General features: G+C 38.4%; 1 protein-coding gene across 1 annotated transcript; it reads left to right on the top strand.

Moving 5' to 3' along the window:
- The first annotated feature begins 1,549 nt into the window (after positions 1 to 1,549).
- Positions 1,550 to 14,042, top strand: LOC132546085 (uncharacterized). The gene is made up of 2 exons (XM_060209784.1): positions 1,550 to 1,633; positions 8,747 to 14,042. The coding sequence occupies exon 2, from the start codon at positions 8,773 to 8,775 to the stop codon at positions 10,795 to 10,797; it is 2,025 nt and encodes a 674-aa protein (XP_060065767.1). The 5' UTR covers positions 1,550 to 1,633; positions 8,747 to 8,772; the 3' UTR covers positions 10,798 to 14,042.
- The last annotated feature ends 2,219 nt before the right edge of the window (positions 14,043 to 16,261 follow it).

A 16,261-nucleotide genomic window follows, 5' to 3' on the forward strand; every position in this document is an offset into this window, starting at 1 on the left:
ACTGTCTGAAATCAGAATTCAGTAAATATCATAATAATAAATATTGATTTATTTCGAAGGTCTCATAATAATTCTAGTAGATTGTAACTTACTTATCAAAAGTCTTACGTTCTGCACGTATATGAAAATATTTACCTAGTTATCTGTCAGGGTACTGGGTTGTATATGTTAGAAAATGTGATTTATACTCCTGGTATGATCATTCGACATTCAGCATTTCAAATCAATTTTTTTACAAAAAAAAATTCTCTCCATAATTACTTGTCATATTTTTATCAATTCAAAGAAAAATTGTTTTCAGTAATCAAGTTCCAGGCAGTAGTTCTCCAAAAATGGTGATAACAAACTATGACTGTTAAAAACTAAGATAGCCGTCTGTCAGACCTTTTTGCGATCAATCTCATATGAACTAAGCACAACTAGGACAAAGGCAGGCCTACATGTGAAATTGGAGAATGATCCGTCATTCTCTATTACACAAGGTCTACTTAAATTTTCTTATGTTTTCTTAATAGCAAATATGTAAATAGATATTTGATTTTTTTTAGCCATGCTTAGATTTAAATAATGTTATTGTTATTTTCTCGAGAAAACCATTTAAATTTATTACACAGGTGAAATTATTTTTATTCCAGTTGGCAAACATTTCTTCAGAAACAGCAATAACAAAATATGTTATATAAAGCCAAAATGTCGCCTGTCGGCCATATTGTTCTTCTGATCAGTCCTAAAATAGATAGTTAGATAATGAGGGGCAAAGGTTAACCTACAAATAAACTTTGAGTATGATATATGGATGTAATCTGCTACTTGCAGCAGAGACCCGGACTTGTCAATCTGGTCAGGACCAACCAGACCACTGAAATGTGCGGATTACATTTTTTTTCAGCGAAACCATTCACATTATTGTCCGGAAGATAAGACAGACAAAAAATCTTTTATTCAAAGCTGATAGTCTGATTATACAGTACATCTAAATATGCTTGACCATTCGAGGGTGTTTCATGCAATATGTTATCAGGTATTATTAAAGGTAAATACTGTTATCATGGCTTGATTTAACTTTGGTTTGTACCGATATTTCATTGACTAAATTCTACTCTGTAAGCCGATAAGAATATATATCTTATAAAGTGACATTTAAATCACGTTTGGATTTTGTATAACCGTATTGTTAATACCTTGTCACAATTAATATGCATGGGAAAACGAAGTCACTGTGCTTCTCGTGTGAAGACCACTTATGTTGACAAAACCATTATGTTAAAAGGGGCATGGATAATATAATTTGTTGAAACTGAAATTAATACACACGTCACCCACAGCTGTAAATATATGTACATAAAACTCAAAGATAATACACGTGACAAATAATACATTTAAAAATGGTCAAATACAAACAAAAGAAAAACGATGGAGCTAATTATAATATGAAAATTATTATAATGATCCGGATTTATCCATAACCGTTATTTGGACTTATTTATTAGTTTACAAGCTCCCTGAGTAAGTAGCCATTTCCGTTACTGTGCGCTGGCAGCGTCTTACAGTGTACCAGAACCTGCGACTGGACTGAACGGAACATTTTGGCTTATCGATATCAATAGTTCCACTGCACTACATTGTCAAACTGGTGAGTCATGAGTTATGTATGTAAAAAAGACAATTTAAGTCAGATAATGTTTTGTCAAATGTGAGCCTCAAAAATGTGTCTGTTTCACACAGGCTCTGAGCAAGTGGGAGTTGGAGATTAAAGATAGACAAAGAAGTGTTGAAGCATATCCCAAAATACTTACAATACGTTTTATCACTGAACATGTTGTATTCACGAAACCTGGTTATTTTACTTGATTGCTTAGAGATAAAGAGTACCACTTAACTGTATTGAAATCGAAAGCGAAAGTATGTAGAGCGGTTGTACTTCCTGGAAATATGTATGAACGATGATTCGGAGAAATAGAGTGATATTCACGACTATTTAATATATGTTTATAAAGAAAGTAAATACATACTTAATGTTTTTGCCTCTTTTGGGAAATTAAAATTGTATCATTTTGCAAAGCGATAAAACAACAAAATATCCAACTACACATGTTTGTGTTATTACCCCAGAAATAGCTGTTATGACGAACAGTAACCTGCTGTTATAAGGAAAAGTTACCAGCTGTTGTAGGGGAACACTAACCAGCTGTTATAGGGGAACAGTAACCACCTGTTATAGGGGAACAGTAACCATATGTTATAGGGGAACAGTAACCACCTGTTATAGGGGAACAGTAACGAACTGTTATAAGGGAACAGTAACCATATGTTATAGGGGAACGGTAACCAACTGTTATAAGGGGAAAAGTAACCAGCTGATATAGGGGAACAGTAACCACCTGTTATAAGGGGAACAGTAACCACCTGTTATAAGGGGAAAAGTAACCAGCTGTTATACGGGAACAGTAACCAGCTGTTACAAGGGAACAGTAACCACCTGTTATAAGGGGGAAAGTAGCCACCTGTTATAATGGGAACAGTAACCAGCTGATATAGGGGAACAGTAACCACCTGTTATAAGGGGGAAAGTAACCACCTGTTATAAGGGGAAAAGTAACCAGCTCTTATACGGGAACAGTAACCAGCTGTTATAAGAGAACAGTTTCCCCCTCTTATAAGGGAACAGTATCCATATGTTTTAGGGGAACAGTAACCACCTGTTATAATGGAACAATAACCATATGTTATAGGGGAACAGTAAGCATCTGTTATAAGGGAACAGTAACTAGAAGTTATACAGGAACAGTAACCAACTGTTATAAGGGAACAGTAACCAGAAGTTATACAGGAACAGTAACCACCTGTTATAAGGGAAACAGTAACCATCTGTTATAGGAGAACAGTAACCAGCTGTTATAGGGGAACAGTAACCATCTGTTATAAGGGAACAGTAACCACCTGTTGCAAGGGAACAGTAACCAACTGTTATAAGGGAACAGTTACCAGCTGTTATAAGTTAACAGTAACCAGCTGTTATAAGGAAACAGTAACCATCTGTTATAGGGGAACAGTAACCATCTGTTATAAGGGAACAGTAACCACCTGTTGTGGGGGAACAGTAACCACCTGTTATAAGGGGAAAAGTAACCAGTTGTTATACGGTAACAGTAACCAGCAGTTACAAGGGAACAGTAACCACCTGTTATAAGGGGAAAAGTAACCACCTGTTATAAGGGGAACAGTAATCAGCTGATATAGGGGAACAGTAACCACCTGTTATAAGGGGAAAAGTAACCAGCTGATATAGAGGAACAGTAACCACCTGTTATAAGGGGAACAGTAACCAGCTGTTACAAGGGAACAGTAACCACCTGTTATAAGGGGGAAAGTAACCACCTGTTATAAGGGGAAGAGTAACCAGCTGATATAGGGGAACAGTAACCACCTGTTATAAGGGGAAAAGTAACCAGCTGTTATACGGGAACAGTAACCAGCTGTTACAAGGGAACAGTAACCACCTGTTATAAGGGGGAAAGTAACCACCTGTTATTAGGGGAAGAGTAACCAGCTGATATAGGGGAACAGTAACCACCTGTTATAAGGGGAAAAGTAACCAGCTGTTATACGGGAACAGTAACCAGCTGTTACAAGGGAACAGTAACCACCTGTTATAAGGGAACAGTAACCACCTGTTATAAGGGGAAAAGTAACCAGCTGTTATACGGGAACAGTAACCAGCTGTTACAAGGGAACAGTAACCAGCTGTTATACGGGAACAGTAACCATCTGTTATAGGGGAACAGTAACCATCTGTTATAAGGGTACAGTAACCACCTGTTGTAGGGGAACACTAACCAACTGTTATAGGGGAACAGTAACCAGCTGATAAAGGGGAACAGTAACCACCTGTTATAGGGGAACAGTAACCAGCTGTGATAAGAGAACAGTAACCAGCTGTTATAAGGGAAAAGTAACCAGCTGTTTAAGGGAAACAGTAACCATCTGTTATAGGAGAACAGTAACCAGCTGTTATAGGGGAACAGTAACCATCTGTTATAAGGGAACAGTAACCAACTGTTATACGGGAACAGTAACCAGCTGTTACAAGGGAACAGTAACCAGCAGTTATAAGGGAACAGTAACCACCTGTTGTAAGGGAACAGTAACCACCTGTTGTAGGGGAACACTAACCAACTTTTAAAGTGGAACAGTAACCAGCTCATATAGGGGAGCAGTAACCACCTGTTATAGGGGAACAGTAACCAGCTGTAATAAGAGAACAGTAACCAGCTGTTTTAAGGGAAAAGTAACCAGCTGTTTAAGGGAAACAGTAAATCTGTTATAGGAGAACAGTAACCCTGTTATAGGGGAACAGTAACCATCTGTTATAGGAGAACAGTAGCCAGCTTGTATACGGGAACAGTAACCAGCTGTTATAAGGGAACAGTAACCACCTGTTATAAGGGAACAGTAACCACCTGTTATTGGGGAACAGTAACCAGCTGTTATAAGGGAACAGTAACCAGCTGTTATAGAGGAACAGTAACCATCTGTTATAAGGGAACAGTAACCAACTGTTATAGGGGAACAGTAACCAGCAGTTATACAGGAACAGTTACCATCTGTTATAAGAGAACAGTAACCTCCTGTTATAGGGGAACAGTAACCAGCTGTTATAGGGGAACAGTAACCACCTGTTATAGGGGAACAGTAACCAGCTGTGATAAGAGAACAGTAACCAGCTGTTATAAGGGAAAAGTAACCAGCTGTTATAAGGGAACAGTAACCAACTGTTATAAGGGAACAGTTACAAGCTGTTATAAGGGACATTAACCAGCTGTTATAAGGGAACAGTTACAAGCTGTTATAAGGGAACAGTAACCAGCTGTTATAAGGGAACAGTAACCAACTGTTATAAGGGAACAGTTACAAGCTGTTATAAGGGAACAGTAACCAGCTGTTATAAGGAAACAGTAACCAGCTGATATAGGGGAACAGTAACCAGCTGTTATAAGGAAACAGTAACCATCTGTTATAGCAGAACAGTAACCATCTGTTATAAGGGAACAGTAACCACCTGTTATAGGGAAACAGTAACCATCTGTTATAGGAGAACAGAAACCAGCTGTTATAGGGAAACGGTAACCATTTGTTATAAGGGAACAGTAACCAACTGTTATACGGGAACAGTAACCAGCTGTTACAAGGGAACAGTAACCAGCAGTTATAAGGGAACAGTAACCACCTGTTGTAAGGGAACAGTAACCACCTGTTGTAGGGGAACACTAACCAACTTTTAAAGTGGAACAGTAACCAGCTCATATAGGGGAGCAGTAACCACCTGTTATAGGGGAACAGTAACCAGCTGTAATAAGAGAACAGTAACCAGCTGTTTTAAGGGAAAAGTAACCAGCTGTTTAAGGGAAACAGTAACCACCTGTTATAGGGGAACAGTAACCAACTGTTATAGGAGAACAGTAGCCAGCTGTTATACGGGAACAGTAACCAGCTGTTACAAGGGAACAGTAACCAGCTGTTATAAGGAAACAGTAACCACCTGTTATAAGGGAACAGTTACCAGCTGTTTTAAGGGAACAGTAACCAGCTGTTATAAGGAAACAGTAATCATCTGTTATAAGGGAACAGTAACCATATGTTGTAGGGGAACAGTAACCAGCAGTTATACAGGAACAGTAACCATCTGTTATAAGGGAACAGTAACCTCCTGTTATAGGGGAAGAGTAACCACTTGTTATAAGGGAACAGTTACAAGCTGTTATAAGGGAACAGTAACCAGCTGTTATAAGGAAACAGTAACCATCTGTTATAGGAGAACAGTAACCAGCTGTTATAAGGGAACAGTAACCAACTGTTATAAGGGAACAGTTACAAGCTGTTATAAGGGACATTAACCAGCTGTTATAAGGGAACAGTTACAAGCTGTTATAAGGGAACAGTAACCAGCTGTTATAAGGGAACAGTAACCAACTGTTATAAGGGAACAGTTACAAGCTGTTATAAGGGAACAGTAACCAGCTGTTATAAGGAAACAGTAACCAGCTGATATAGGGGAACAGTAACCAGCTGTTATAAGGAAACAGTAACCATCTGTTATAGCAGAACAGTAACCATCTGTTATAAGGGAACAGTAACCACCTGTTATAGGGGAACAGTAACCATCTGTTATAGGAGAACAGTAACCACCTGTTATAAGGGAACAGTAACCACCTGTTACAGGGGAACAACAACCAACTGTTATAAGGGGAACAGTAACCAACTGTTATAGGGGAACAGAACCACCTGTTATAGGGGAACAGTTACCAGGTGTTATAAGAGAACAGTAACCAACTGTTATAAGGGGAACAGTAACCAACTGTTATAAGGGAACAGTAACCATATGTTATAGGGGAACAGTAACCAGCTGTTATAGGGGAACAGTATTCAGCTGTTATAGGGGAACAGTAACCATATGTTATAGGGAAACAGTAACCAGCTGTTATAGGGGAACAGTAACCACCTGTTATAGGGGAACAGTAACCACCTGTTATAGGGGAACAGTAACCATATGTTATAGGGAAACAGTAACCAGCTGTTATAGGGGAACAGTAACCACCTGTTATAGGGGAACAGTAACCAGCTGTTATAGGGGAACAGAACCACCTGTTTTATGGGAACAGTAACCAGCTGTTATAAGGGAACAGTAACCAACTGTTATAAGGGAACAGTAACCAACTGTTATAGGGGAACAGAACCACCTGTTTTATGGGAACAGTAACCAGCTGTTATAAGGGAACAGTAACCAACTGTTATAAGGGAACAGTAACCAGCTGTTATTGGGGAACAGTAACCAACTGTTTCTTTGAATTAAAGTTCTTAAATTGATGATAAGTGAACCAACAATTCAGTATTGCTTTGTACTATGTTGTGATTCAGAGTTGTTGACGCTGAAAATTTAATCACGTCCACTACACCGTCACAAAATGTAGTCCACAGGGGATAATACAAAACTTCATATTAAGTGCTCCACTTTTGACCAAAACGTACAAATATCGGTATCAAAACGAAAGAAATCATGATGTTACGTTGGAATTGATTTTACCTAGAACTACACCCTACGTCCGGCCAAGCAGGAGGTTCAAGTTTATACCCCTTGAACAAAACAAAAAAAAATGTGGTAGGGGTTAGACCGAAAAGTTCAGACTCTACTATGAAATATCAAAATTCACGTTTATTATGCAGTATTTATTCATATATTTACTAAATATATCCAGCTTAAAGTTTACAAAACTGGCAGAACCGCATCAACCATAGATGCGGTAAATTTAACGACATCCCCGCAACGCACCCATGCTTTCTGAGTTCATTTAAAAGCAAAACAAAAGAGGTACATTTGCTTCGCTGCTATACTTTTCAGACCTTGCTATATATTAGCCATTCTTGTGCGTTTTTTATAGAGAGATTACATGGTCACCACATTCATTACAACAAGTAAAATGGCTTAATTCAACAACTATTTATAGTTCTAAACGTAATATTTAAGTCAATTCAGAGAGTGATTCTGTCGAATTACAGCGTGTGCTGAAATATAGCTGTTTTTCTACACCGCCGTATACAGCAAAAATGTAAGTGGCATGTGCATTCCGACAATGGCAGTGCCAGTTGCAGGATAAATAAACGTATTTCTACTTCGACTTGTAAGATTCAATTGTGTCGCTATTATGAGTTCTACTACATGTAGTTACAGCGGGTGACCGCCAGGTACTGTCCAGTACTACCCGCGCAGCTCTGTACAGCCTGGTCAGGATATTGTAAACATAAGGTCCGAGGTAAATGGATCAAGTCGTCTATATGATAAGTCCATATGATGTGTATTCCTTATTGTAATTAGAATAAAAGTTCCTACAGCACAACCAATAGAAGATTAAAGTGTGACGTATCGATAACTACACGGTCACCTTTATCAGACAAATGACCAGTGTGAAGCGTACTAGCACTGATGTACGTAGTGTAGGAGATCTACACGGTCACCTCTCTCGGACAAATGACCAGTGTGCAGCGTACTAGCACTGATGTACGTAGTGTAGCGTACTAGACTGATGTACTACACGGTCACCTCTCTCGGACAAATGACCAGTGTGAAGCGTACTAGCACTGATGTACGTAGTGTAGGAGATCTACACGGTCACCTCTCTCGGACAAATGACCAGTGTGAAGCGTACTAGCACTGATGTACGTAGTGTAGGAGATCTACACGGTCACCTCTCTCGGACAAATGACCAGTGTGCAGCGTACTAGCACTGATGTATGTAGTGTAGGAGATCTACACGGTCACCACTATCAGACAAATGACCAGTATGAAGCGTACTAGCACTGATGTACGTAGTGTAGGATATTTACACGGTCACCTCTATCAGACAAATGACCAGAATGAAGTGTACTAGCACTGATGTACGTAGTGTAGGAGATCTACACGGTCACCTCTCTCGCACAAATGACCAGTGTGAAGCGTACTAGCACTGACTTCCGTAGACTACGAAACGTTAAGGAATCAACTTTTTTTCGGCTGTACTTTTTTCGTACACTAAGATCGAAAATTGCGGGTCGACATGGTAAACAGATTAAAAAAAAAGAAAATACACATGATAGTAGCAATGTACTGAAGGCGATTCGGCTACGCTTTGATTGACAAGTACAGACATACATATTTTGAGCATCGGGTCTAAATGTAAAACTATATTTCATCAATTATAATTATTCATTTCAGATCAGCCGATCCCGATCCCAGCAACCATGGCTGAAGGTGGAAATCAACATACGAGGAAAGTGAACACCGACAACATTCATTTATCGGCCTGCCGTCTCCTGGAATGTCCTATTTGCTTGGAACAGATGCAGAAACCGAAATCCCTTCCATGTTTACATTCCTTCTGTGAGGAATGTCTAAGTTCCTTTATCATTCGAGACATGTCAGGTGATATGGCTGCAGTGACATCTTTCCCTTGTCCTGTTTGTAGGAAGATAACATCCCCCACCAATCACTCAGAGAGGAAAGAGACGTGGGCACAGCAATTTCCCACCAATAATCTGGTTCAATATTTGATCAGTTGCAAAGGAAGTGCAGAGACTCCACTTTACTGTGGTCCTTGCAAGAAGACAAAGAATATGGAAACGCCAGCGATTTCATATTGCAAAAGTAGTGAGATGCTATTTTGTGACTTCTGTAAAATGAATGTGCATGATGTCTTTCATGATGTGTGTGACATTGTAACGTTTAAAGAGACGAAGCCTGATTTAACATGGAATCAACCTTCAACAGTGACTTGTCCCACTCATAACGAGAAGATGGACTATTATTGCGAAAGTCACAAGTTCATTGGATGCTGCGAATGTATTATCGCAGGGCATCGGCGATGTTACAGAGTGATGTCAGTCAAGGAGTATTGTAAACGTCAAAAGGGCAGATCCAAACATGATGGCATGGGAAAGTCTCTTGGAGAAGTGGACAAGTGCCTTGAACTGATGTTAAACACTTTTGATCATCAGTTTGAACAATTGCAACAGTGCCAGGATGTTTGCTTGAAAAGTGTAGCAGATGTGCGAGAAAAAATTAACACATTTCTCGACAAAAAACAGGCGGGAATAATTGATGAACTAAATTTAGTATACAAAGCTGAAAAAGAAAAGGTTGATGTATTCAAGCAGAAATGCATCCGACTGAAGGCTGCCGTTCAAAACACGAAGGAATTATCACGGTCTTCAGGCTGGGAAGAAGATGACATTGGGACCTTACAGCTGTTCCATAGAGGTCAAACAGAGATTGTAGCATGTAACAACCTTATTGACGAAGTGGCACGTTCTTCAAAATCTGTCAGTATCAAACACGATATCGGACCTAAGCTCAGTACGATTGACGAATCAAGCACTCTTACATTTGGAGGAATCTGCGTGAAGGAACAACCTTGCATGTTGCCTGATGGTGTTGAGTGTGTACCAAATGTTGGATTGCTGTCAGAATGTCGCGTGAGGAGAACAAGAACGTTTAATATTGGACTTCCTTCAGATACAACAAACTGTTCTGCATATGGTGTTGTGTTGATGCCGAATGACAATATCATTGTAAGTGATTATTCCAATAAAAAACTAAAGTTGTTCTCTCCAAAAGATGTGTGCTTAAACCAGTTGAAGATTGGAAATCATGTGCGCGATATGTGTATTTCCGGGAAGGAAACTGTGGCTGTAGTTTTCTCTGCTGGCGAGAATTGTTCCGGAATACTTACCGCTAAAGTACAATCTACAGAAATCAGTTTGATAAAAAAAATAAACCTTTCTGGCAGTTCGCTGTGTTATGGCATAACAGTTTGTGATGAGGGATTCGCCGTAAGTACGTCAAAACATATTCAAACTTTAACAGTGGAAGGCAAGACACACGTGTCTTACTCATCAGGAACCGAATGTCACTATCTTACCTATTGCCCAAACCAGGAACAGGTACTTGCTAGCCTAAACACATCTACGTCAGGTAAAGTGGCTCTAACCGTTATTTCTCCATGGAAACAACCTGACGTCCTGAAGGTTGGCGTGGTCACAAATGCGATGGGAGTAGATGTGGACTATGATGGGAATATTTACGTCTGTGGTCAGTCGTCAAACAACGTCGTCCAAATCTCCGCAGATGGTACCAAGGTCAGAGAACTTCTGACATCAAAGGATGGTATAACCCAACCAAGGGCTATTTCTGTACGTGGTGACAAATTCGTAGTCACGAACATTTCATCGACACATAGGAATCATGTAGATGTTTATCAGCTCTACTGAAGAACAACGTACTGTATAACGAGCAATATAGTTTCTGTCCTGGCTCCGATTCTGTCTTATTTACAAACCTGATATAAGAGAGTATTTCCTGGTGCCGATTCTGTCTTATTTACAAACCTGATATTAGAGAGTGTTTCCTGGTTCCTAATTCTGTCGTATTTACACACTTGATGGTAGAGAGTGTTTCCTGGCGCCAGATTCTGTTTTATTTACACATCTGATAGTAGAGAGTGTTTTCTGGTGCCGATTTTGTCGTATTTACACACACTTGATACTAGAGAGTGTTTCCTGGTACCGATTCTGTCGTATTTACACACCTGATAGTAGAGAGTGTTTCCTGGCGCAAAAGTCTGTTTTATTTACACACTTGTTAGTAGAGAGCGTTTCTTGGTGCCGGTTCTGTCGTATTTACACATTTGATAGTTTAGGGTGTATCCAAGCACCGATTCTGTCGGGTATACACACCTGATAGCAGTGAGAGTTTCCTGGCGCGAATTCTGTCGTATTTACAAACCTGATAGTAGAGAGTGTTTCCTGGCGCAAAATTCTGTTTTATTTACACACTTGTTAGTAGAGTATGATTCCTGGCGCCGCCTCTGTCGTATTTACACACTTGATAGTAGAGAGTGTTTCTTGGCGCAAAATTCTGTCTTATTTACACATCTGATAGTAGAGAGTGTTTCCTGGTTCCTAATTCTGTCTTATTTACACACTTGATAGTAGAGAGTGCTTCCTGGCGCTGATTCTGTCGTATTTACAAACCTGATAGTAGAGAGTGCTTCCTGGATTCACGAATACATTGTTGTACGGTATACAGCACACCCTTGGTAAATTGATTGTGATTTTGTTTACTGTATTTATGAGATTCCTTGTTCCGAGACTTCTGTGGGATTGTCAGTTTGCTGAAGTAAGCATACACGCATATACTTTTACGTTTATATCCATATTGCAAGGTACCTGTTCTACTACAGAGTATAAATATCGCTATCACATTCTTTCCACAATAGTTGTTTTGCGTCCAATTTTTATTGCAATACACAAAGCGTAAAATCTTTATCAGAAGGTCTTATTATGCAATGAAGTAATGCAAGATAATTTGATTTGAGCATTGTCTATCATGAAACATCAAACATATAAAATATTATTACTTAACAACAGACACACAAGTGTTTGAATTATTCGCGGGATTAATATGTCGTGATCGTCCCGTTTAAGGTTAATTCACGCATTTACATTTATAATTTCGTGGAGCTAATATCATGTGGTTGTGCCGGTCTCGGCTAGTTCACAGCGATCAAATTTCATCGGAGAAATATTTCTCGGTTGTTCCGGTTTAGGCCAGTACATTCAGACTTGATTTCGCGGGATAGATATTTCATGGTTGTCTCGCTTAGGACTAGCTCAGGAGTGTCAGATTTCTCGGGGCTTATATTAATTTCTTGCTTAGGTTTCTTGTAATTCACAGACATTAACAGTAAATATTAGAATATTTTGTGTTTGTACCGGTTTCGATTAGTTCACAGGGATAAAATTTCGGTGGTTTTCACGGTTTGGGCTAGTTTATGGAGATCACATTTCGCGAGACTAATATTTCGCGGTTATGCCAATTCGCTTAGCTCACAAGGATCAAATTTCACAAGGGTAGCAATTGGCAGTTGTCACGATTTTGAATAGTCCACGGGGTTTTAATTTCGCGGGCCAATGTTTCGTGTTGTTCTGGTTGGGGCTAGTTGACTGGGATTTAATTTCGCGGGCCAATGTTTCGTGTTGTTCTGGTTGGGGCTAGATGACTGGGATTTAATTTCGCGGGCCAATTTTTCGTGTTGTTCTGGTTGGAGCCAGCTGACTGGGATTTAATTTCGCGGGCCAATGTTTCGTGTTGTTCTGGTTGGGGCTAGATGACTGGGATTTAATTTCGCGGGCCAATTTTTCGTGTTGTTCTGGTTGGAGCTAGCTGACTGGGATTTAATTTCGCGGGCCAATTTTTCGCGTTGTTCTGGTCGGGGCTAGCTGACTGGAATTTAATTTCGCGGGCCAATTTTTCGTGTTGTTCTGGTTGGAGCTAGCTGACTGGGATTTAATTTCGCGGGCCAATTTTTCGTGTTGTTCTGGTTGGGGCTAGCTGACTGGGATTTAATTTCGCGGGGCAAGTATATCGAGTGACTGTGCCAGTTTATGTTTATTCATGAATTTAGTTTTACGGTCTTATATTTCGCGGTTGTCCTGGTATGGGCTAGTTAACAGATATAATTTCCACGGACTTCTATTTCGCAAATATCCCAATTGGGGTTATTTCACAGGGATTCAACTTCGAGGGGCTAATATTTAGTGGGTGTTCCGGTGTGGGCTTATTCACGGGAATGTAATTTCGCGAGGCTAGTTCAGATGAGTTCACGGGGATTTGATGTCGTCTAGCTAATATTTATAATTTTTCACAGTTTGGGCTAGGTCGCGGACATTCATTTTCTCACATGTTGGTTGCTCTGTACACCGGCATACAACATGGATTTCTGAGATTTTTAATCTCTGTTAATATTTACAACAACACACTGATGAATATACAATTCATTTTATTATACATTTACTACTCATAAAAGGACGTGCATGTTATCTGATAACAGTAAGTAGCTGATGATATTTCATTGAGATACATTACATTAAAAATATGTAGGAATACAGGTCGTATAAAAGATGTACTTGACAGTATATGAGATACAGTTTGTTTGTACTTTCCAAAGGAAACAAACCAAGGTTGTGGTGAAAGGTGTGAAGTAAGTTTCTTTCATTTCTTTGTGATGTATATTCTATCGTTATTTGTGTTTGTGCCTGCAATCACATCCATTCAATGGTGCAGTATGGATGTATTCTAAGAAATTTTGAATAGTTTGATCACATAAAATCCAAGCCTTTCGATCCATAGATTACCACGCATGCTTCAAGTAATGTGTTACTTGAAAGCTGATGTTTATGCTATCCATGGTATATGAGACCAAGCTGTGACCTCGTCGGTTAGGATAATAGAGGATACAGTGATGTACAAGTGAAAACAATTGTATACGATTCATTGCAATGGATCTCACTTGTCTCCATCTTAATATTTGAATATGTTTAATGTAATATATGTACAGTGTACATATAATTGATAAATGGCCGTGATTTGATTTGATTTAATTGCTGACAATTTTAGTGCCTTTTTTGTTTTTATTACGATAAAATTGGCTTTTTATGTTGTTTATGCCAATGAAAGGGGGAGGGAAGGTATTGTTACCTTTTTTAATCCTCCCTTCGCATTTTAAGTTGGACATACCTTGGATAATTCCGTGTATCAGGATTAAAAACTTCCAGGCAAGGTAACGCTATCTACTGAATGAAAATCATTGGAGTGCCCACTGCCATCGCTAACGTGACTTAGTTTAGGTCCGGCTTAACACTTGTATCTTGTATTCTACATCGTATAAGTGGTTGATATGTTACAAGAAGAAATGGTGGGAAAACAAACAAATACGTTGAACGTTTTAAGCTGAAATGTTATATAATGTTGCCAGTGCGAAGAATAACACCGTATTTAGTCAGTAGTAATGGCTGTACAGAATTGTATCAAAGACACAAGTTTGATTATGTTTGTATCAAAGATCAATATGTCATTGGATAAAGATGGATTTAAAAGATAATGAGACCAATTAAAAAAAGAATTATATATCACACACACAAATCACACACACACACACACACACACACACGCACACGCACACACACACACACACACACACACACACACATATAAAGAATTTCTTTCCATTTTGACATCCTGCGGAAAATCCGAGGACAAAATTATGTACATATGTTTATTTCTGGCGATCCCTATCTAATTTTGGATGCTTGGTACCTTGTAAGACGCCATCACTTCCAGTCATCTATTTCCAAAGCAAATATCTAAGTTTAATTTAGTTTAAACATATTTTATTTGACCAGAAATCAGGTGGAATTGGACACAAGTTAAATAACATAGGAACGTCTTCTTTCATAAACAATTATACAAGGTTACATACATGTATGACGGCATTTCAACAAACATTGAATCATTGATTTATACATAAAATAAACATTACTGTATACTGATGGGAAAATTCCCAATATCAGCAGCTTTATAATATTACTAGTAAGATATATAGCATGAATATCATATATACACCTTGCATAGCTTTATGCGAATCTATCTGTATTTTTAATAAATTCTTGAACAATCAGTCGAATATTATCATTTTTGGCTTGGTTCAGATGAACAAAACCGTTTAACAGGACATCTAGATCAACGATTTTGTCATCTATAGATAGTTTTCTAAAAAGTATATCACGAGAGAGGTTGTATATGTTACATTGAAAGAAATAATGAAAATGATTTTCTAAAGGGTAGGTACAGTTGCATGCTGGAGATCATCTGAAAAGATCTGCATTCAAAGCACTACAACCGTGACGAATTCTAGCATGTATCACATCTAATTTTCATTAACCTACAGCCAGATTAGTCACAGGTTTGGTCTGTCTTGAAATATGACGTTTAAATTTTGACACTGTTTCTATAGTTCTAGATGATATATCTAAAGAGTTCCACATTCTGAAGGTACTCGGGATACATAACTTGTCTACATTTTGGTAATAGCCTACATAATCTTGACCAGTTCTTAAATTATATCTACTAATAGTATTTACTCTAATAGGCAATAGTTCCTTTAGATAATATGGAACTAAGTCATGGTTCATTACAGTAATAATAGTTTTTTTTGTTCACGTCTGTCTGCAAGTTTTCCCCAACCGGTCTCATTATATAGACTGTACACTTGCAAATAAAGGCAAGACTTTGACTATTCTGGCTGCTGCAAGTTATAATTTTTCTAGCTTATCAATGTCAGCAATGTTACAGTCATCCCAAACCTAGCTCGCATATTCCAAAATAGGTCTGATGAAGACAATGTATAATTTAGATAAGATTTCTTTATTTACCGTAAATTTCAATTTCCATAAAACTGACAAGTGTTTAGAAGCTGATTTGATAATATTTGAGATATGTGTTTCCCACTTACTCCTGGATGTTTGTGTGTATCTATTTTAGTCAAAATTGTGTTATTAAAAGTCATCTGAACATCAATTCTTTCTAAAGAACCAGTAAAAACAACAACGTCTGTTTTATGAGGATTGAAACTCACATTCAACTTCTTTGACCATTGGTCAATCACTGCTAAATCATGATTCATATGATATTCTATTTCTGCACTATGTTTTGAAGAATATGCGAGCGAGGTGTCGTCAGCAAACATTCTTGACATTGAAAATAAATTTTCACAAATATCATTTATATAAAACAAAACAGAGCCTTGAGGTACACCAGCATTCACGTAACCTGTGCGCGAAAAACTTCACCCAAGTATACAATTTGATTTCTATTACTTAAGTAATCTTTCAACCA

The sequence above is a fragment of the Ylistrum balloti genome, unplaced genomic scaffold (genome assembly GCF_031769215.1).
Source record: "Ylistrum balloti isolate Yb309-2 unplaced genomic scaffold, AGI_CSIRO_Ybal_v1 Utg369602, whole genome shotgun sequence".
NCBI lineage: Eukaryota > Metazoa > Mollusca > Bivalvia > Pectinida > Pectinidae > Ylistrum > Ylistrum balloti.

Bases quoted from the DNA above. Each gene is read 5' to 3' on its own strand.
- LOC132546085 (XM_060209784.1), top strand. From the start codon at position 8,773: ATGGCTGAAGGTGGAAATCAACATACGAGGAAAGTGAACACCGACAAC.